Source organism: Pleurodeles waltl, chromosome 1_1 (genome assembly GCF_031143425.1).
Source record: "Pleurodeles waltl isolate 20211129_DDA chromosome 1_1, aPleWal1.hap1.20221129, whole genome shotgun sequence".
Taxonomy (NCBI): domain Eukaryota; kingdom Metazoa; phylum Chordata; class Amphibia; order Caudata; family Salamandridae; genus Pleurodeles; species Pleurodeles waltl.
The window spans coordinates 221,498,846-221,520,706 of NC_090436.1; the positions used below are offsets into that span (position 1 = coordinate 221,498,846).

At 44.4% G+C, this 21,861-nt stretch overlaps 2 protein-coding genes across 5 annotated transcripts in view; one reads left to right on the forward strand and one right to left on the reverse strand.

Annotated features, from left to right (window-relative positions):
- Window positions 1-21,861, reverse strand: part of NUP155 (nucleoporin 155) — a 546,729-nt gene that overhangs the window by 272,874 nt on the left and 251,994 nt on the right. For both annotated transcript variants that reach the window (XM_069221247.1, XM_069221245.1), the window contains one exon: window positions 10,282-10,420. In XM_069221247.1, coding sequence (XP_069077348.1) covers window positions 10,282-10,420 — 139 coding nt within the window. The remainder of the gene's footprint in view (window positions 1-10,281; window positions 10,421-21,861) is intronic.
- LOC138283156 (uncharacterized) lies at window positions 3,334-8,043 on the forward strand. 3 transcript variants are annotated; one of them, XR_011201106.1, is made up of 3 exons: window positions 3,334-4,330; window positions 5,785-5,887; window positions 6,414-8,012. XR_011201106.1 is itself a non-coding variant. In XM_069221238.1 (2 exons), the coding sequence occupies exons 1-2, from the start codon at window positions 4,731-4,733 to the stop codon at window positions 6,523-6,525; spliced, it is 1,269 nt and encodes a 422-aa protein (XP_069077339.1). In that variant the 5' UTR covers window positions 4,648-4,730; the 3' UTR covers window positions 6,526-8,024. The 3 variants fall into 3 exon arrangements, 1 of the variants encoding a protein (XP_069077339.1); XR_011201103.1 differs by lacking the exon at window positions 5,785-5,887 and having other exon boundaries at window positions 6,414-8,043; XM_069221238.1 differs by lacking the exon at window positions 3,334-4,330 and having other exon boundaries at window positions 4,648-5,887; window positions 6,414-8,024.

A 21,861-nucleotide genomic window follows, 5' to 3' on the forward strand; every position in this document is an offset into this window, starting at 1 on the left:
ATCTATCCACCTGGCTATGTCTAATTTGGAAATAGCCCACCCCCTGTAGCTCTGTGAAGGCAACAAATGCCTGGACCCAACGCCAACAATTGGGGAAAAGTAAGTGCCGCCTTGTTTATGTAGATAGTATATGAAGGTTATACTGTCCACCCAAGTGAGGATTTCATTCCCACAATGTGGCACAGGAAGGCCTTTAATGCTAGGTGGACGGCCAACAGCTCGAAGTAATTTATGTGGTGACCCTGGTGACAGAGTTCCCACTGACCATGGACAGTGGGGTCTTGTAAAAGTGCCCCCAGCCTGCGAGGGAAGCATTTGCTGTAATGGTGATCTGAGGAATATGGTCGAGAAAGGGCCACCTTTCTACAGGTTGCTGGTGTTCCACCACTGGAAAGAGTGATAAGTTCAGCACCTGATTAACACTAGATCCACACAATAAGCCTCCGTCTGAGACCACTGCTGTGCTAAGCATTCTTGCAACTGCCGGTGGGGGCCATGGCAATGCAGGAGGCCCTGAGTTAAGAACCGTTCCCAGATAAGGTTGAATCTGAAGGGGCTGGAGGTGGGATTTGTAGTGTGGATAGTAAACCCCAGGTTGTGTAGAAGTATTATAGTAGCATGAGAATGTGTGAGACATTGCTGCTGAGTTGCTCTCTTAATCAGCCAGTCATCCAGTGTTAAGACGTCCCACAGGTGCGAATCTAGCACTGCTAAACACTTTCTAAACACAGAGTAGTTGCAACAATGAACAGCACTACTTTGAACTGATGTTTGCCACTTGCCACAAACCAGAGGTAAAAACGGCACACCAGATGAATTGGGATGTGGAGGTAGGAGTCTTTGAGGTCGAGGGTAGCTATGAAGTCACCTTTTCACAATGCAGGAATGACATCCTGCAGAGTGACCATGTACAGATGTTCTGACAGGATGGTTTTGTTGAGGGGCCTAGGGTCTAGTATAGGCCTGAGGGACCCATCCTTCTTGGGAATTAGAAAATAAAGGCAATACACCCCTGTGCCTTGCAGGTGGTGTGATGGCACTGGCTCTATGGAACACTTCAGGACAGTGGCTACCTTTTCCCAAAGCAGGCACTGGAATTGTGGGGAGAGGACATGTCTGCGGACTGTGATATTGGGAGGACAGGAAGTGAGCTCCAAACAGTAACCAAGTAGGATGAGGTCTTATACCCATTGATCTGAGATGATTTTTTGGCAAGCGGTGAAGAACCCGTGGGGAGCAAACCCCCAACAGGTGCTGTGTTATCTGGTAGATGGAGGGCCAAATCACTACTTGGCAGGGGCAGTTCCCTTGGAAGAAGCACCTTTGCCTCTACCTTTGGTTCTGTTGCCCCATTATGCACCTTGGAAATAACCCGTTGCTGATGCTGAAAAAAGATGGAAGTCTTTTGGGATGTTGCCTTAGCCGCCTTGGTAGGCAGACTACCAAAAGGACCACAGAAGGGAAGGAGCTAGGAGTACGCCCATGACCTTGGTGGTCTCCGTGTCCTTCATGATCTACTCCAGCATCTCATCAACCTGAAGCCCGAAGAGGTGCTCTCCATCAAAGGGCAAGATGAGGAGATGCTGTTAAACATCCAGCTTCAAGCCAGAGACACGGAGCTAGGTGTATCTGTCTATGAGCACGCTAGAAATTATGCCGCAAGCAGCAGTGTCATCAGTATCAAAGGCACATCTCACAGTGGTGTCGGAGATTAGTTTGCCTTCTGTGACTATTTCCTGGCCTCTTTTACGGTTCTCATCTGGGAGATGCTGGAGGAGCTCCACCATTTCATTCCAGTGAGCCCTGTCATACTGAGAAAGCAAACCTATGGAATAAGCAATGTGACATTGGTTGGCAGATTGCGCAGCGACACATTTCCTTACTTTTTTAAAACTTTTTTTTGTCCGCGGGGTGTACGTCGCTGGTGTCCTGCCTACTGGTCCTTTTGCAGGCAGTGAGGAGCACCAGTGAATAAGGATGGGGAGGGAGTTGACCCTTGAAGTAGACCGGGTCAGAGGGAAAGGCATTATATATTATTTTTTTTGCCATCCTGGGGTAACTGGGTCTCTGGAAATGTCCAAAGCCAGTGTAAGCATCCCCTTTAGCACTGTCAACTACTGCATGGAGCTCTAGGAAAAGGAAAGGTCTTCCAATAGGATATCCTACTCAATGGCATCACCACTTTATGGAAAGAGGGCACCCTGCCAAGGACCTCATAGTAGGAGGTAGTGTCATCTGGCAGGGAGGATCTACATCTTAAAGATACCAAGGATCAACCTGTGGAAGTGTCTCATAAGGTTCCCCTGGGTCCCACTGACTATGCTTCCCAAATGCCAGAATGTGGTGACTCCAGTGGAGTGAAGGAAAGAGCGTCAGTAGACAGGGTGGGGGGTGATGGAGCGGTAGAAAAAAGAGGGGGCGGAAAGGGGGGAGTAAGTGGATGAGGCAATGGCAGAGGGCCAAGGGCTTTGTCATGCCTCTTTCAGATCTTGGGCGGTTGCGGTAGATCAAGTGGTTCCTCAAAGCTAAGATACCACTTCAATTCAACTTTATTCAATGCCTGTAGCTGGGTGACAATGAGTCTAATGTGAGGATGAATGAGGATGTGATGCTGACAGGCGACAACTTCGTCCTGCAGCCTCTGGAGAACTGGTTCAATGGAATCAGCGTAAGAAGCAGTATTGACGCTAAGGATTTCGCTCCATAGGACTTTTCGGTGGAGTGATCAGTGCTGAGGTGGTGACGGTCGCACAGAGTGTGCATCAGCTTCAATATCTTCTGAGTGTGGTGCCCAAAGTGTGTATTTGGTGCTGACTATGGCTAGGTCGCTATGGCATACCAGAAGGCTGTCTGTTGGCTTTGAGGCTGGATGCCTGGCTCCTGGGTGGGGGCTGCTTGAAGTGCAAGTGATGTCGAAGGGTATGGAGAGGAGGGTTCATACTCACATCCTGCTAGACAGGCGGCTAGTCTTCAATCTCCAAATCAGAAACCAAGCTAGCTTCAGGCGAAAAGGCCTCTTCCTCGGTCGACCTTTCAGGCTGGGGCTCGTCCTCGAGGTCCTGGGTTTTGAAGAGGTCAGGGGTGTTGTTGACGCTTCGCCACAATATTTTGAGATACCTAGCCAGATGATGGAGAAGCAGACACCACAAGAGACCTTGTCATGCTCGGGAGGGAGGTTGCAGAGTTGATTGAAATAGGCCCATAGCTATTTTGCACAACACAAGAGGACAGTAGTGGAACGGCATCCATTCTGTCAAAGGCGAGACATGCTTGCCATGGAGAAAGCAAATGGGGGAGGCCCCAAAGGGCAAGGCCCCTACTGCAGCGTGTCCTGCTATTTGATGGAGTTTTGTTTTGACCAATGACTTTGTGTTTCACCACTGCGCATATTAGTTGCTCAATGTTCACCAGTAGCACATGGTATGTTTTGTTCAGTTGAGCCGCCTATTGGCTTTGACATGGCATTAGCCATTGCTTTCTGTATTCAGTTTAGCCGCCTATGGGCTTTGACATTGCATTAGCCATTACATTCTGTATTCTGCCTATTGGCTTTGACATGCTGTATCCAGTCTAGCCGCCTATTGGCTTTGACATTGCATTCCTATTGGCTTTGACATGATGTATTCAATTTAGCTGCCTATTGACTTTGACATGCTATTAGATATTCTGCCTATTGGCTTTGACATGATATCATATATTACATTTTGTATTCAGCTTAACTGCCTATTGGCTTTGACATGATATTATACATTACACTTTGTATTCAGCTCAGCTGCCTATGGGCTTTGACATGATATAAGACATTGTATTTTGTATTCAGCTTAGATGCCTATTGGCTTTGACATGACACTAGACATTGCATTTGATATTTAGGTTAGCTGCCTATTGCCTTTAACATGACATTGCATTTGATATTTAGGTTAGCTGCCCATTGCCTTTAACGTGGAGTTAGACATTGCTGTATTTTTCCAAGCTGTGTTTTTGCACCAGAGAACCAAGATGTTTTGCTCTCACAGTAGACTAGACCTGATAAGAGAGAGTACATGGGCGTCGTTTCTCTTCCCTTGAGCTTGGGAACAGGAGTAGTCTTGGAGACCTGGCCAGTCTCCAAAAGGCTTGCTCAGTTTCCCAGGTCTGAGAGGAGGGGGCACACCTTTGTAACGAATGTAACAGGCTGCAGAGAGTCAGATTCGAATCTGCCGGACCTCGTGCTGGAGCTTGGCGCCAGTTGCCAGCATCCCGTGTGGGTAGATGACACTCTTTCTCGCGGCTGACAGGGGTCTCAGCTTGCAGACCTTAGAAAGATGTAGCTGTAAATAGTTCCTACACGGTGAAGTATTTGTTTTGCTTTGCATTCAATATCTTATAAATATAACCTGCTGTGTATATTGCAAACTGATATATTTTGTTTGATTAACGCGGACTTGAAAGCTACTAATTCGTCATTCATTCATAAACATTGTGGTTGGGGAAGAATAAAATAACAATAAAAGTCTTCTTTGACCTCAGAAGTGCATTTCTGTTGTGTTATGTTAGTGCTTAGAAACTAAATAAGAGGAAAGCACTACAATTGGTACCAGGAGTGGGGTCGGTCATTAAGAGGTGATTAAAGGGGTTTGACAAGTTAGTAGATTTCTAAGTGCACACTTTAAAAGTGTAATTGTTTTTTGTTGTTTGGAGAATTACAGAAATTGTTTTCTGTTTGGAGAATCACAGTAGCACGGCAGACCATGTCTGAGAATACATGTGTTGATGAACTGCCTGATGGTGCTAAGAAAAACTGTGAATTGTTTTCTGTTTGGGGAATTACAGAAGAAAATGCATGTGTAGCTAAAATGCCTGATGTTGTTTTGAGAAATAATTCCTGTTGTATATATGTAGAAAACGTGTGTTTTGGAAGTAATGATGACAGAAAGGTCTGGATACCTTTATCTGCTTACAGAGAAATGCAGGAGAAATGTAGGAAGTTGGAACATGAAAATAGGAATTTACGTGAGCAAATTAGCCAGGATACAATAATTCAAAATAAGACTGAAAGTTATAAAAGGGCTGTTTTTGAAGAATCTTTCTTGTCCCATTCCAGTAATGAGGGGGTTAAGACAGCTCCGAGCTGCATTGAGTTTCCGTGTGAGCCAGGGTTTTTGGCAGCCAAAGTGCCTTCCTTAACTGATAACAGGGACGAGAGACCAGAATGTGATTTACGAGTTACGTTGCAAAATGCACAAGTAAAACGAAGGATTTTAGAGCAAGACACCCCGAGTTTCATTAGCTTGTTTGATTTTTGGAAAAAGAATAGCCCTCATTTGAGAGAAATCCTAACACTTTTGTATATGGTCACTGTGAAAAATAATATGCAGCTGCGCGCTTGTGATTTGGCAAATGAAATAATGCAGACTTTAGGTTTCTGCGCAGTGCAAGAAGGAAAAACTGATGTACATGTAATTCAAGAACAAGGGAAGAAAATACTGCCCCTAGCTAGAATCATACAATGGATCTGGTACTTGCAAGACAGGGCTAGAGTACCACAGATAAAAGAGTTACTAATGAAGTTGTGTGCACCATTTGAATTCGTGTCTACTGAAGATAAAAAGCATGTTTGTTTTACTGATGATTCATTGACTGAAATGTTGTTTTCTGGCACCGTAGAAGGAATGGAGTTGTATAATGTGTGTCAGATTTTAAAGCAAGAGCTACGTGAGATGTGTCATTTTTATGCTGATTTTTGTTTCTTTGATAATGTTTTAGCCACATGGCTTGTACCTAACTGGTTCAATTACCTTGCAGATGTTAATGAGAAAAATGCAGAGAGAGAAGTGTTCACCCAGAATTCTGCCTTAGTGGGGATGGCTATGTGGGTGCCCCAGAAATGTGAAAAGGCCACTTACAGGTGGGCAGAGATGAGAGAGATGCCCATTCCCCTAGATTTGATAAAAACTGTGCAGCATGCACAAAAGCAATCTGTCATGCAAGCAGTCACAGAGCAGTTGGGGAGAGGAAAGTTACCAGGACAGAAATGGCAAAGTGATCAGGTTTTAGGGAGAGTGATTGCTGCAAATTACCAAGGAAAAATCGAAATTATGCTGATACCTAGAAAAGAATCTGATTCATTCATACAAATTGGAGACAGAATGGCCCAACTTGACAAAAATGCAGTGAATGGAGGTTTGGTAAAGAAGGAGTCTGCCCCAGCCCTTCTGACAGTGCAAGAAAAGGGAAGCTGTGGTGCAGCAGATAAAAACCTCAGTACTGATGTGTGGGCTGAAGCCCCAAGTGACCCTCCAGAACCTGCAGAAAATATAACAAAGGGCCCCAAAAACGTCCTGCTGATTATAAAACAGGGAAAGAAAGAGGAAGGGTGCAGTTTAAATGAAAAATGTTATTTGCAAGAAAAGTCATACTTGTTTCTTTTGCAGATCCTACCACGTTTCGCCACTGTCCCTGAGTGTGCTGTGTGGTCCCCCTTCCGGTGTGTGCGTGTGGGGTCGGGGAAGGGACCGAATCCCCAACCTGAACCTGGCTGAGTAAAGTGCCAGCACCATGGATCCATTTTGCGCAAACTGCGCCTTCAGTTCAAGTTCAACTTGTTTGCTGTGTTTTTTTTTTTTTTCCCCTCTCGTATGGAACTCTGACTTTTGCTTACCTTCCAGAAAACCTTTCAGGTGGACCGTGCACCTTTACATGAGCAGAACTCATGCCACATCAAATTGCTAACACTGTTGAATTAGAGACTCATTCAGAAAAAAAAAATTGCCCAGTCTTTTCTGTATAGATGTATCTGATGTGAAAGGTTATGAAATCAATGTGTTAATTCACTTCTATTGCTTTACAGGGATTGCTTTGATCATTGAAATTTGATTTGCTGATAATGTTTTTTTTTTTGTTTGTTTGAAATATGAGATATGTGAAACAAAAATTCATTGGTCAAAGGGCGGAATGTCCTGCTATTTGATGGAGTTTTGTTTTGACCAATGACTTTGTGTTTCACCACTGCGCATATTAGTTGCTCAATGTTCACCAGTAGCACATGGTATGTTTTGTTCAGTTGAGCCGCCTATTGGCTTTGACATGGCATTAGCCATTGCTTTCTGTATTCAGTTTAGCCGCCTATGGGCTTTGACATTGCATTAGCCATTACATTCTGTATTCTGCCTATTGGCTTTGACATGCTGTATCCAGTCTAGCCGCCTATTGGCTTTGACATTGCATTCCTATTGGCTTTGACATGATGTATTCAATTTAGCTGCCTATTGACTTTGACATGCTATTAGATATTCTGCCTATTGGCTTTGACATGATATCATATATTACATTTTGTATTCAGCTTAACTGCCTATTGGCTTTGACATGATATTATACATTACACTTTGTATTCAGCTCAGCTGCCTATGGGCTTTGACATGATATAAGACATTGTATTTTGTATTCAGCTTAGATGCCTATTGGCTTTGACATGACACTAGACATTGCATTTGATATTTAGGTTAGCTGCCTATTGCCTTTAACATGACATTGCATTTGATATTTAGGTTAGCTGCCCATTGCCTTTAACGTGGAGTTAGACATTGCTGTATTTTTCCAAGCTGTGTTTTTGCACCAGAGAACCAAGATGTTTTGCTCTCACAGTAGACTAGACCTGATAAGAGAGAGTACATGGGCGTCGTTTCTCTTCCCTTGAGCTTGGGAACAGGAGTAGTCTTGGAGACCTGGCCAGTCTCCAAAAGGCTTGCTCAGTTTCCCAGGTCTGAGAGGAGGGGGCACACCTTTGTAACGAATGTAACAGGCTGCAGAGAGTCAGATTCGAATCTGCCGGACCTCGTGCTGGAGCTTGGCGCCAGTTGCCAGCATCCCGTGTGGGTAGATGACACTCTTTCTCGCGGCTGACAGGGGTCTCAGCTTGCAGACCTTAGAAAGATGTAGCTGTAAATAGTTCCTACACGGTGAAGTATTTGTTTTGCTTTGCATTCAATATCTTATAAATATAACCTGCTGTGTATATTGCAAACTGATATATTTTGTTTGATTAACGCGGACTTGAAAGCTACTAATTCGTCATTCATTCATAAACATTGTGGTTGGGGAAGAATAAAATAACAATAAAAGTCTTCTTTGACCTCAGAAGTGCATTTCTGTTGTGTTATGTTAGTGCTTAGAAACTAAATAAGAGGAAAGCACTACACAGCGTCAAAGTCATCCCAATCCCCGACCCAGACGAAGGAGTGCAAGCTGGGTCGATGAGAGAAAAGCTACTGTGATAGAGAACAATACCGACAGAAGGGAGAGTAACGAGAAAGCCCCAGTAGATCATCACTACGGCATTGATCTAGATCTTTAATATGATAGCCAAAAATCGAAGAACAAAATATTGAAAGGGAAGCACATACAGGGATGTATAGAGTTAATATTCTCAACTCCACTACTACATACCTTGAAGATCTATATTGTCAGGGTCCATATTTGAAGCTCGGTATCTATACATATTTACCCAACATTATTTTTGTCCTCAATATTTTGATAACATTAACATATAGCAATATTTAATATAACAATATTTTGTATTTGATATTTGGGGCCCACACCACCCAGACCTTCCATTAATGCTGTTTCGTGGTGGGGTTGGGGAGTGGACACATCCCCCACCATGCAGCAACCCCAATTAACACAACCTTCCTCTTATCTTCAAGCAACGCCTCCAATCTTTCTTCATCTGATTTGCACCGCAACTGAGGCAAGCTTGTCTACACAAACCAGTAATGTAACTATGGAAAAGACATGCAACCGGACATTTACAAAAGCGCAGCTACCAGCATTAACACCTTGGTTTAAATCTGCAGGGGTAGACAACAACCCCAAAAGTCCAAAAAACATAACTGTAAACTGGTAGTGCGCTAAGTCAAGCAAAAGTGGAAGTATTCTGTGAGAGAACAGGATGGGATTGCGGATATAGGAACCTTGCAAGTTTAAGAACAATTACTTGCACCATGCACATCATCTTGAACTTGATTAGTCTCAGATAGGAGCTCAGCACCCTCAACATTAGAATAGATGCCAGGGCACCATCCCTACTGAGGACCAAGTAATGACAGTAGTAACATTCCCAGCCCTTCTCTGTGGTTAGCACCACATAAATACATTTTCCTTGACCTGGAAAGACAGAATCTCCACCTTCAAGATCAAAACATAGGCAGTGAAAACGTAGAAAGCAGTGTGGAATTAGTCAAATGGGCATTCAGAAAATGGAGAGGATAGGACTAATTTGTCTGAGGTAATTGTACCCATATGACTAATAATGCACTTTCCGTTGGATAGAGGGATAGAGAAATTATTGGCAAATGGAGGAAAGGGAGGACTCACACTGTGTGGTCTCCTCTGGCACTACCTTTGCTGCTGTATGTCCAAAAAAGCAACCCCGGAGACACGTATCTGTTGTGATATTTGAATCTGTCATAGAAAAGCCACAAACTAGAGATATTGCTCATGATACTGCTTAGCAGTGAGGCCAGAGACAAGAAGATAGCCAGGGCCAAGGTCTGTTGAACTGCCCCCTGCAAGATGTTTGCCTTCTTACCAAAGAGCTGTTACCTGTCAAATGGCATGTACCTTGGTTCACCTGCATCAGCCAAATGGCCATAACTTGCCATGTATCATGCAATCAATTTGATTCTCTGGCTCCTCAAAAATGATAATTCGAGTAGAATGTTTTAATCATAATAGACCCAATGAAAATAATAATGTAACAATACAATAAAAGACTATGAAATGTATCCAAGCATTTCTGCATGTATTCGACTGCATTGTTCACCGATCTGGCTACTGTCGTAGCTGTCTCAAGGTGAATTTTTGGGATGCGCTTGACGCATCTTCACTATCCTTGATGTCTTGGCTATAGGGAACTGGAAGTGGTCTTCTGAGGGGCGTGAGTGTACCAGATTAGTAAATTGGGTGAATTTGAGAATATCGATGAGACTACCACGTTGTTTTCCATGTCACCTACTTCTTTCGAAATCTGTCAGAGGGAATGGAGGGAAAGACTTTCTCTGTAGTCTTTATTGATAGCATTTGTATTACCACACATTTCTCGTGTGATTCAGTGACATTTAATACAGCAATTACATTGCCTAAGCAGATGTACAAAGTAACCATACATGGCAATTACTAAAAACCTCCTTAAAAATCAGTCTAAAATTGTAATGAACATATGTGATGGAACAAAAGTCAATTATACTTATTTTAACATGTCGCCTCTGTTTTTTTGGTCTAAGAAACACCATCACTATATCTTACCTTGTCGATACTGAGAACAGACGTTTGAAAGATCGACTTGATGGCTGATTTTCTGGTATTCCTTTAAAGACTCCCTTAGTGTTCTTTCTTTTTCCACTTTACTTGGAAGCTGTCTAGATCGCTGAAGTAACTCATTGGCCTAAAATGAGAAACAAAATAAAAAAAACTGTTTATTTACAGAACAAACAATAGCCTCTGTTAAAAAGAGGAAATTCAAAAATGATGTGGCTAACATAGCTTAATGTGCTTGTGGGCACATTTGGCAACAGAAAAGTACACATTACCAATCTGACGATAATGAAAATAGCACAAACCATTTAAAGTGTCCATAAGTGGTGTGCTCATTTCATATGTTCTATACATTTAAGTTTAAAAACTATTTTCATGTTTAAAAACGTACTGGCTACACATATAAACAAATACGACCACATGACGTTCTGTGCGTGGATTTTCAGTTGTCTGCCAACTTCACCTTTCAAGGGCCCAGGGACTGGGATAGGGCACCACTTGGCAGGGCAGCAGTCTCAGCAGAGAGTCAAGGTGCTGGCAGGGGAAGTCTTTGATGGCCGTAAGACTTCAACAACAGGAGACAAGCTCAATTCAAGCCTTTGGAGATTATACTCAAGTAGGAATGCACAACAAAGTCCAGTCTTTGTCCCCTATCACAGACAGAGGCAGCAACTGCAGGACAGCCCAAAAAAGCACGGTCACAGGTAGGGGCAGCAGTTCTCCTCAGCTCTTTTCCTTGGCAGAGGTTCCTCTTGATTCCAGAAGTGATCTAATTTCCAGGGGTTTTTGGGTCACTACTTATACTCCTTTCTGCCTTTGAAATAGGCAAACTTCAAAGGAAAGACACTCTCATTTGTAAGATCCTGCCTTGCCCAGGCCAGGCCCCAGACATACCCCCACACCAGGGGGTTGGAGACTGCATTGTGTAAGGGCAGGGACAGCCCATTCAGGTGTAAGTGACCACTCCTCCCTTCCCAACCAGCACAGATGGCAGATCAGGATATGCAGGCTACACCCCAGCTCCCTTTGTGTCACTGTCTAGAGGAGAGGTGCAAACAGCCCAAATGTCAAATTGACCCAGACAGGGAATCCACAAACAGGCAGAGTCACAGAATGGTTTAAGCAAGAAAATGCCTACTTTATAGAAGTGGCACTTTCAAACACAATCTAAAAACAACCTTTATCAAAAGATGTCTTTTTAAAATGTGAGTTCCGAGACCCTAAACTCAAAATTTCTATCTGCTCCCAAATAGAACCTGCACTTTAATAATATTTAAAGGCAGCCCCCATATTAACCTATGAGAGAGATAGGGCTTGCACAGAGAAAACCGAATTTGGCTGTATTTTAGTGTTAGGAGATATAAAACACATTAGTATATGTCCTACCTTAACACCTTCGCTGCCAGGCCTTTTCCCCCTCCTGTGCCAGGTCTAGTTTTTGGCTATTTGGGGCAGTTCGCGCTTAGGCCCTCATAACGTTTTGTCCACATAAGCTAGCCAATCCAAATGTGCGTCCTTTTTTTCCAACATCCTAGGGATTTTAGAGGTACCCAGACTTTGTGGGTTCCCCTGAAGGAGGCCAAGAAATTAGCCAAAATACAGTGAAAAATTCGTTTTTTTTTAAAAAAAATGGGAAAAAGTGGCTGCAGAAGAACGCTTGTGGTTTTTTCCCTGAAAATGCCATCAACAAAGGGTTTGCAGTGCTAAAATCACCAGCTTCCCAGCTTTCAGGAACAAGCAGACTTGAATCAGAAAACCCAATTTTTCAACACAAATTCGGCATTTTACTGGGACATACCCCATTTTTACGATTTTTTTGTGCTTTCACCCTCCTTCCAGTCATTGACAGAAATGGGCGTGAAACCAATGCTGGATCCCAGAAACCTAAACATTTCTAAATAGTAGACAAAATTCTGAATTCAGGAAGGGGTAATTTGTGTAGATCCTACAAGGGTTTCCTACAGAAAATAACAACTGAAAAAAATAAATATTGAAATTGAGGTGAAAAAAACAGCAATTTTGTCTCTACGTTTTACTCTAACTTTTTCCTGCAATGTCAGATTTTTTAAAGCAATATAACGTTACGTCTGCTGGACTCTTCTGGTTGCGGGGATATATAGGACTTGTAGGTTCATCAAGAACCCTAGGTAACCAGAGCCAATAAATGAGCTGCACCCTGCAGTGGGTTTTCATTCTATACCGGGTATACAGCAATTCATTTGCTGAAATATAAAGAGTAAAAAATAGCTATCAAGAAAACCTTTGTATTTCCAAAATGGGCACAAGATAAGGTGTTGAGGAGCAGTGGTTATTTGCACATCTCTGAATTCCGGGGTGCCCATACTAGCATGTGAATTACAGGGCATTTCTCAAATAGACGTCTTTTTTACACACTCTCTTATATTTGAAGGAAAAAATGCAGAGAAAGACAAGGGGCAATAACACTTGTTTTGCTATTCTATGTTCCCCCAAGTCTCCCGATAACAACGATACCTCACTTGTGTGGTTAGGCCTAGCGCCCGCGACAGGAAATGCCCCAAAACACAACGTGGACACATCACAATTTTTGACAGAAAACAGAGGTCTTTTTTGCAAAGTGCCTACCTGTAGATGTTGGCCTCTAGCTCAGCCGGCACCTAGGGAAACCTATCAAACCTGTTCATTTTTTTAAACTAGAGACCTAGGGGAATCCAAGGAGGGGTGACTTGTGGGGCTCTGACCTGGTTCTGTTACCCAGAATCCTTTGCAAACCTCAAAATTTGGTTTAAAAAAAACACATTTTCCTCACATTTCGGTGACAGAAAGTTCTGGAATCTGAGAGGAGCCACAAATTTCCTTCCACCCAGCGTTCCCCCAAATCTCCTGATAAACATGATACCTCACTTGTGTGGGTAGGCTTAGCGTCCGCAACAGGAAATGCCCCAAAACACAACATGGACACATCACAATTTTTGACAGAAAACAGAGGTGTCTTTTGCAAAGTGCCTACCTGTAGATTTTGGCCTCTAGCTCAGCCTGCCCCAGGGGGGGCAGAAATGTCCTAAAATAAATATAACCCCCCAGACCCCCCGGTAGCGACCGTTGCCTATGGGGTCGCTCCCCTTGCGTGACATTGGTGCAAAAATCCCCGGTGCCTAGTGGTTTCTGCCCCCCTTGGGGCCAGATTGACCTAAAATCGGCCGATCTGCCCCGAGCGACCCTTGCCTAATGGGTCGCTCCCCATCTCTAAAAAAATAAATAAAAAAATAAACACAAAAACTAAATTTGCCCTGGCACCTAGAGGTTTCTTGATGTCAAAGGGGGGGGGGGATTGGGGGTGGAAGGGGAGCCCATGGGGGGAGCGCTAGCGCTCCCCCCAGTTCCTGGGTGCAGGACGGGGAGGCACCGTAGGGGTTAAACATACACTGCACCCTGCCATGGGACTACCTAGGGCCTACCTTAGGGGTGCCTTACATGCAAGAGAAGGGAAGGTTTAGGCCTGGCAAGTGGGTATACTTGCAAAGTCGAATTGGCAGGTTAAAACTGCACACACAGATACTGCAGTGGCAGGTCTGAGCCATGTTTACAGGGCTCACTCATGTGGGTGCCACACCCAGTGCTGCAGGCCCACTAGTAGCATTTGATTTACAGGCTGTGGGCACCTATAGTGCAGTGCACTAGGGACTTACTAGTAAATCAAATATGCCAATCATGGAAAGCCAATTACACATACGCTTTACATAGGAGCACTTGTACTTTAGCACTGGGTAACAGTGGTAAAGTGCCCAGCGTATCAAAAACAGCTAAAACAGAGTCCAGCACAGATCAACAACCTGAGAAACAGAGGCAAAAGGTTAGGAGAGACCATGCCAAGGATGAGAAGTCTAACAGGTATGAAAACAAATTATTTATGAAAAACAGGAAAAACATGTAGAAAGACTTTTAAATAGAGTTAATGTTAAGGAAACTAGAATAAGAGTAAAGGAAAGAGGGAAGGTATGGACAAAGGTTAAGGATTAGGAAAGGGTCAGTGCTATGGTTACAAAATGTACTTGCGTTAGTGCTACGGATACAAAAAAAAGTGGGTTACGCTTACTATTTGTTTTATTAATAGTAACTGATACATGATGGGAATAAGGTTACAGGCAGAGGATGGGGTAGGATACATAACATTATCGGTGAGGTGATGAGAGTAGCATTAGAGATGGGGTTTAGGGTTAGGGCACAGCACAATATGGGGAAAACAAAACTCAAACTTATGGAGTAGGCCATACATTCTACAGTTTAGGAATTATTGATTTTGAAAGAAAAGTACTGAATCCCCATAATATAAATGGAATTTGTGAGGAAATAGGGGGGAGTATTATATTGTGTGGGTGTGCGATTTCAACATGTAATACACTTAACCAACCCCTTTAGGACCAGTAGAGCTTGTTTGTCAAACCTTCAGCTTGACCCTGGGTAACTGTGGATCTGTGCAGCAAGGCTTAGACAAAGGAACAAGTGCGAAGCATTTAAACACTACAAAAACAAAGAAGAAATCAACAAGACACCCAAGATGTCAAACACCTAATTATAAAAATGAACTGCATTTTTATGTATTTTTAGACATCACAATAAAAAAAGATTTACCATAAGATTCTGGAGAAATAAAATGTACAAGGTGTAGTAATTCAAGGCATTTCACTAAAATGCAAACAAGCAGTGGCAAATTCAACAAATTTGACACGTAGAACCTTCTTCACCAAAATGTTGCGCTAGTTTTAATAGTGTCACTTATTTACTTTAGGCAACCAACTCTACTAAGGATCCAGTCAGGGGGCCCAGCCATGGTCCTCAGAATCAGTTACCTCAGGAGGGGAAGTATACTCAGTCAGTTCCAGGCACTTCTATCTGTTGCAGTGGTTTCCTATGGAAGTGGTTCTGATACAAGGGATGAAGAATGTTGAAGATGCTTAAGGATGCTGTGGATTGGGTGCAGTCGAAAGGGGTCTACCTGCGGCTATTTCTCGCTCCACGTTGGGAGTGAGACGGTCCTGGTCATTGGGTCAAAACCACTCAAACTCGTCTCTGTGTTGGTTGAAGTCCAGTAGCCACTGGGCTACCAGTCGTCCGGCACTGTGGTCATAGCCAAATCCTTCCCTCAGTGATAACTTGGCTTCTGAGCGACTAAGCTGCTCTCTGATGACTCTCCTGGGCTCAGCAAACTTGGGTGCAGCTTTGAGCACTGGGTCTTGATCTCTGCTGTTGCATGGTGGCAGGTGGCAGCAGCTTAAAGATTCTGGCCTACCAACATGCCCCAGCAGGGTTCTCAGCTGTTGTGGCTCTGTGCTATGAACACACCATCTGACCCATGGAGTCTCTTTGCTTTGGCTGGGCTCTGGAGACAAAACCTCCTCAAGCAGGACACAGCAGTCAAAGTCCCTCTCTTTTGCTTGTCACAAGATTCAACAGGTGCAGTCCACACCGACGCATCCTCCCTGTTTCCTCCTGTGTTTCTATGGTGCAGAAGGGCAGTCCTTCATCAATCCTTTTTCCAGTCGAATTCACATCTGAGTTATTCTGGGTGCAGTGTTCATGCTTACTAAATGCTCCCAGGGTAGGATGACCTCTTCCTGGAAAGTGTGTGTAGGAAAGTACCATCTTACCTGGCATGTTACCCCCATATTTCACTGTATACAGGGAGTGCAGAATTATTAGGCAAGTTGTATTTGTGAGGATTAATTTTATTATTGAACAACAACCATGTTCTCAATGAACCCAAAAAACTCATTAATATCAAAGCTGAATATTTTTGGAAGTAGTTTTTAGTTTGTTTTTAGTTTTAGCTATGTTAGGGGGATATCTGTGTGTGCAGGTGACTATCACTGTGCATAATTATTAGGCAACTTAACAAAAAAAAAATATATACCCATTTCAATTATTTATCATTACCAGTGAAACCAATATAACATCTCAACATTCACAAATATACATTTCTGACATTCAAAAACAAAACAAAAACAAATCAGTGACCAATATAGCCACCTTTCTTTGCAAGGACACTCAAAAGCCTGCCATCCATGGATTCTGTCAGTGTTTTGATCTGTTCACCATCAACATTGCGTGCAGCAGCAACCACAGCCTCCCAGACACTGTTCAGAGAGGTGTACTGTTTTCCCTCCTTGTAAATCTCACATTTGATCATGGACCACAGGTTCTCAATGGGGTTCAGATCAGGTGAACAAGGAGGCCATGTCATTAGATTTCCTTCTTTTATACCCTTTCTTGCCAGCCACGCTGTGGAGTACTCGGACGCGTGTGATGGAGCATTGTCCTGCATGAAAATCATGTTTTTCTTGAAGGATGCAGACTTCTTCCTGTACCACTGCTTGAAGAAGGTGTCTTCCAGGAACTGGCAGTAGGACTGGGAGTTGAGCTTGACTCCATCCTCAACCCGAAAAGGCCCCACAAGCTCATCTTTGATGATACCAGCCCAAACCAGTACTCCACCTCCACCTTGCTGGCGTCTACCAATCCAGCCACGGGCCCATCCATCTGGCCCATCAAGACTCACTCTCATTTCATCAGTCCATAAAACCTTAGAAAAATCAGTCTTGAGATATTTCTTGGCCCAGTCTTGACGTTTCTGCTTGTGTGTCTTGTTCAGTGGTGGTCGTCTTTCAGCCTTTCTTACCTTGGCCATGTCTCTGAGTATTGCACACCTTGTGCTTTTGGGCACTCCAGTGATGTTGCAGCTCTGAAATATGGCCAAACTGGTGGCAAGTGGCATCGTGGCAGCTGCACGCTTGACTTTTCTCAGTTCATGGGCAGTTATTTTGCGCCTTGGTTTTTCCACACGCTTCTTGCGACCCTGTTGACTATTTTGAATGAAACGCTTGATTGTTCGATGATCACGCTTCAGAAGCTTTGCAATTTTAAAAGTGCTGCATCCCTCTGCAAGATATCTCACTATTTTTGACTTTTCTGAGCCTGTCAAGTCCTTCTTTTGACCCATTTTGCCAAAGGAAAGGAAGTTGCCTAATAATTATGCACACCTGATATAGGGTGTTGATGTCATTAGACCACACCCCTTCTCATTACAGAGATGCACATCACCTAATATGCTTAATTGGTAGTAGGCTTTCGAGCCTATACAGCTTGGAGTAAGACAACATGCATAAAGAGGATGATGTGGTCAAAATACTAATTTGCCTAATAATTCTGCACTCCCTGTATATGTTGTTTTAGTTGTATGTGTCACTGGGACCCTGCCAGCCAGGACCCCAGTGCTCATAAGTGTGCCCTGTATGTGTTACCTGTGTTATGACTAACTGTCTCACTGAGGCTCTGCTAATCAGAACCTCAGTGGTTATGCTCTCTCATTTCTTTCCAAATTGTCATTAACAGGCTAGTGACCAATTTTACCAATCTATATTGGCTTACTGGAACACCCTTATAATTCCCTAGTATATGGTACTAAGGTACCCAGGGTATTGGGGTTCCAGGAGATCCCTATGGGCTGCAGCATTTCTTTTGTCACCCATAGGGAGCTCTGACAATTCTTACACAGGCCTGCCACTGCAGCCTGAGTGAAATAACATTCACGTTATTTCACAGCCATTTTACACTGCACTTAAGTAACTTATAAGTCGCCTATATGTCTAACCTTTACCTGGTAAAGGTTGGGTGCTAAGTTACTTAGTGTGTGGGCACCCTGGCACTAGCCAAGGTGCCCCCACATTGTTCAGGGCCAATTCCCCGGACTTTGTGAGTGCGGGGACACCATTACACGCGTGCACTACATATAGGTCACTACCTATGTGTAGCTTCACAATGGTAACTCCGAATATGGCCATGTAACATGTCTATGATCATGGAATTGCCCCCTCTATGCCATCCTGGCATAGTTGGCACAATCCCATGATCCCACGGGTCTCTAGCACAGACCCGGGTACTGCCAAACTGCCTTTTCAGGGGTTTCACTGCAGCTGCTGCCAACCCCTCAGACAGGTTTCTGCCCTCCTGGGGTCCAGCCAGGCTTGGCCCAGGAAGGCAGAACAAAGGACTTCCTCAGAGAGAGGGTGTTACACCCTCTCCCTTTGGAAAAAGGTGTTAAGGCAGGGGGGGGAGTAGCCTCCCCCAGCCTCTGGAAATGCTTTCATGGGTACAGATGGTGCCCATTTCTGCATAAGCCAGTCTACACCGGTTCAGGGACCCCTCAGCCCTGCTCTGGCATGAAACTGGACAAAGGAAAGGGGAGTGACCACTCCCCTGACCTGCACCTCCCCTGGGAGGTGCCCAGAGCTCCTCCAGTGTGCTCCAGACCTCTGCCATTTTGGAAACAGAGGTGCTGCTGGCACACTGGACTGCTCTGAGTGGCCAGGGCCAGCAGGTGACGCCAGAGACTCCTTCTAATAGGCTCCTTCAGGTGTTGCTAGCCTATCCTCTCTCCTAAGTAGCCAAAGCCTCTTTTCTGGCTATTTAGGGTCTCTGCTTTGGGGAATTCCTTAGATAACGAATGCAAGAGCTCATCAGAGTTCCTCTGCATCTCTCGCTTCACCTTCTGCCAAGGAATCGACTGCTGACCGCGCTGGAAGCCTGCAAAACTGCAACAAAGTAGCAACGACGACTACTGCGACACTGTAACGCTGATCCAGCTGCCTTCTCGACTGTTTTCCTGGTGGTGCATGCTGTGGGGGTAGTCTGCCTCCTCTCTGCACTAGAAGCTCCGAAGAAATCTCCTGTGGGTCGACGGAATCTTCCCCCTGCAACCGCAGGCACCAAAGAACTGCATCACCGGTCCTCTGGGTCTCCTCTCAGCACGACGAGCGAGGTCCCTTGAACTCAGCAACTCTGTCCAAGTGACTCCCACAGTCCAGTGACTCTTCAGTCCAAGTTTGGTGGAGGTAAGTCCTTGCCTCCCCACGCCAGACTGCATTGCTGGGAACCGCGTGTTTTGCAGGTACTCCGGCTCCTGTGCACTCCACGAAGATTTCCTTTGTGCACAGCCAAGCCTGGGTCCACGGCACTCTAACCTGCATTGCACGACCTCCTGAGTTGTCCTCCGGCGGCGTGGGACTCTCTTGTGCAACTTCGGGTGAGCACCGTTTCACTCCACTTCGTAGTGCCTGTTCCGGCACTTCTGCGGGTGCTGCCTGCTTCTGAGAGGGCTCCTTGTCTTGCTGGGCGCCCCTCTGTCCCCTGACGCAATTGGCGACATCCTGGTCCCTCCTGGGCCACAGCAGCATCCAAAAACCCTAACCGCGAGCTTTGCAGCTAGCAAGGCTTGTTTGCGGTCTTTCTGCAGGAAAACACTTCTGCACGACTCTTCACGACGTGGGACATCCATCCTCCAAAGGGGAAGTTTCTAGCCCTTGTCGTTCGCGCAGAATCCTCATCTTCTACTGTCCAGTAGCAGCTTCTTTGCACCCACAGCTGGCATTTCCTGGGCATCTGCCCACTCCCAACTTGTTCGTGACTTTTGGACTTGGCCCCCTTGTTCCACAGGTAGCCTCGTCTGGAAATCCATCGTTGTTGCATTGCTGGTTGTGGTCTTTCCTGCAAAATTCCCCTATCACGACTTCTGTGCTCTTTGGGGAACTTTAGTGCACTTTGCACTCACTTTTCAGGGTCTTGGGGTGGGCTATTTTTCTAACCCTCACTGTTTTCTTACAGTCCCAGCGACCCTCTACAAGGTCACATAGGTTTGGGGTCCATTCGTGGTTCGCATTTTACTTTTGGAGTATATGGTTTGTGTTGCCCCTATCCCTATGTGTCCCCATTGCATCCTATTGTAACTATACATTGTTTGCACTGTTTTCTAATACTATACTGCATATTTTTGGTATTGTGTACATATATCTTGTGTATATTTGATATCCTCATACTGAGGGTACTCACTGAGATACTTTTGGCATATTGTCATAAAAAATAAAGTACCTTTATTTTTAGTATATCTGTGTATTGTGTTTTCTTATGATATTGTGCATATGACACTAGTGGTACTGTAAGAGCTTCACTCGTCTCCTAGTGAAGCCTAAGCTGCTCTGCTAAGCTACCATTATCTATCAGCCTAAGCTGCTAGACACCCTATACACTAATAAGGGATACCTGGGCCTGGTGCAAGGTGTAAGTACCCCTTGGTACTCACTACAAGCCAGTCCAGCCTCCTACAGTGTGGCATCTGGCTATCCCAAAATGCACCATTTATCTTACTCCCAGTATGGCAGAACCTATCTCTTTGCATCCAGAGCTCCCTAGCCCAACAAAAAGATATGGCTACCAAGTAAGTTAAACAAGACTGAAAAACTAGTTTGACAACAAGATTCACCTCTCTTTCTCAGGTGTTTCACATTTGCACTTCAAAGGCTGCTTCAGCTCCAATGCTAGCCTTTAGGGCCAACATTCGTGTCGCTTCCTCAGGGGGTGGGAGGGGCAGGGTGTAACACCTCTCTCCAGTGCAGCTCTCTATTGTCTATTTTCCTGGGAGTCATTAGCACATCTCCCCTGGATGCGTGATATCTGTCTAACAGACAAACCCCCATGTTCAACCGCTGAGGGCAAAGAACACCAAAGGCAACAAAGTAGCAGCTTTACTAAAGTTGCACACAGTCAGAAGTTACGTTAATTGCAACTTGAAGATCAGTTGGGCTTAATGTGAAGAGTTGTTTGACACCTTGGAGTATCAACTTTGGCTGCACCATTCAGGAGTAAGCACAGCTGAAGGGTCAGCATGTAACCCTGTACTCACCAATGGGGCAACCAAGTCTTTCCATAGTAAAATGAACAGTTTCACAATTGTACTGCCAGAATTTGCAAAGTACCTGCTCCGCGCATGAAATATGCCTCACCCTGCCGGGAGCACACACTTTGCATACTGCAGGGCGAAATATTACTTTACCATTCTTTTAAATGTCAATGTTGGGATAGCACTTTAAAAATGCTCTCCCATTCTGCAGTGGTGGACTGGGAGACTTGTTATGCCTGTCACATCCAGGGTGGCACAACCAGCCAGCAATCCTTGGGATGACCCTCTAACGTGCATGCCCTGGGTACCATATACTAGGGACTTACAGATAAGTTAGCCTAGGCCAATTAGGTATGACTAACATACACCTTTTGGGGTCAGGGCACTAAGGTCTGGTTAGTACGCCTCAGTGGACTGAGTCACAAAACCAGCAGCATCAGTCAAAAAAACCTGAGTGTCCATACAAAAAAAGGTATTTCCTTACAGAATGTATATACAACAGGGATAAGGACAAGGGAAATTATATGACATTCAGAATCATACTACTGGCCCTTATACACTAACTGCTCAGAAATGCTATGATTACCTAGTGATCATGATACACATATGGCTAATTTTTTACCATGTATTTTCACTTCACAACCTTTCCTTTTAGCTAAAAGAATGTTCACTATTTGGTATAGTGACCTTCCTTATTTACAATAGAATGGATTTTAATAGACCACCTTTGCTTAACGTCACAACCTGTAAATGAGTATTCCATAACGTTTGCTCCCCTGCTGCCCCCCTATGGCCCCCCCCCAAGTAGAGACTGCTTAGAACCATAATGCCATACAACTTTCTTCTAATCAATGCTGTATATT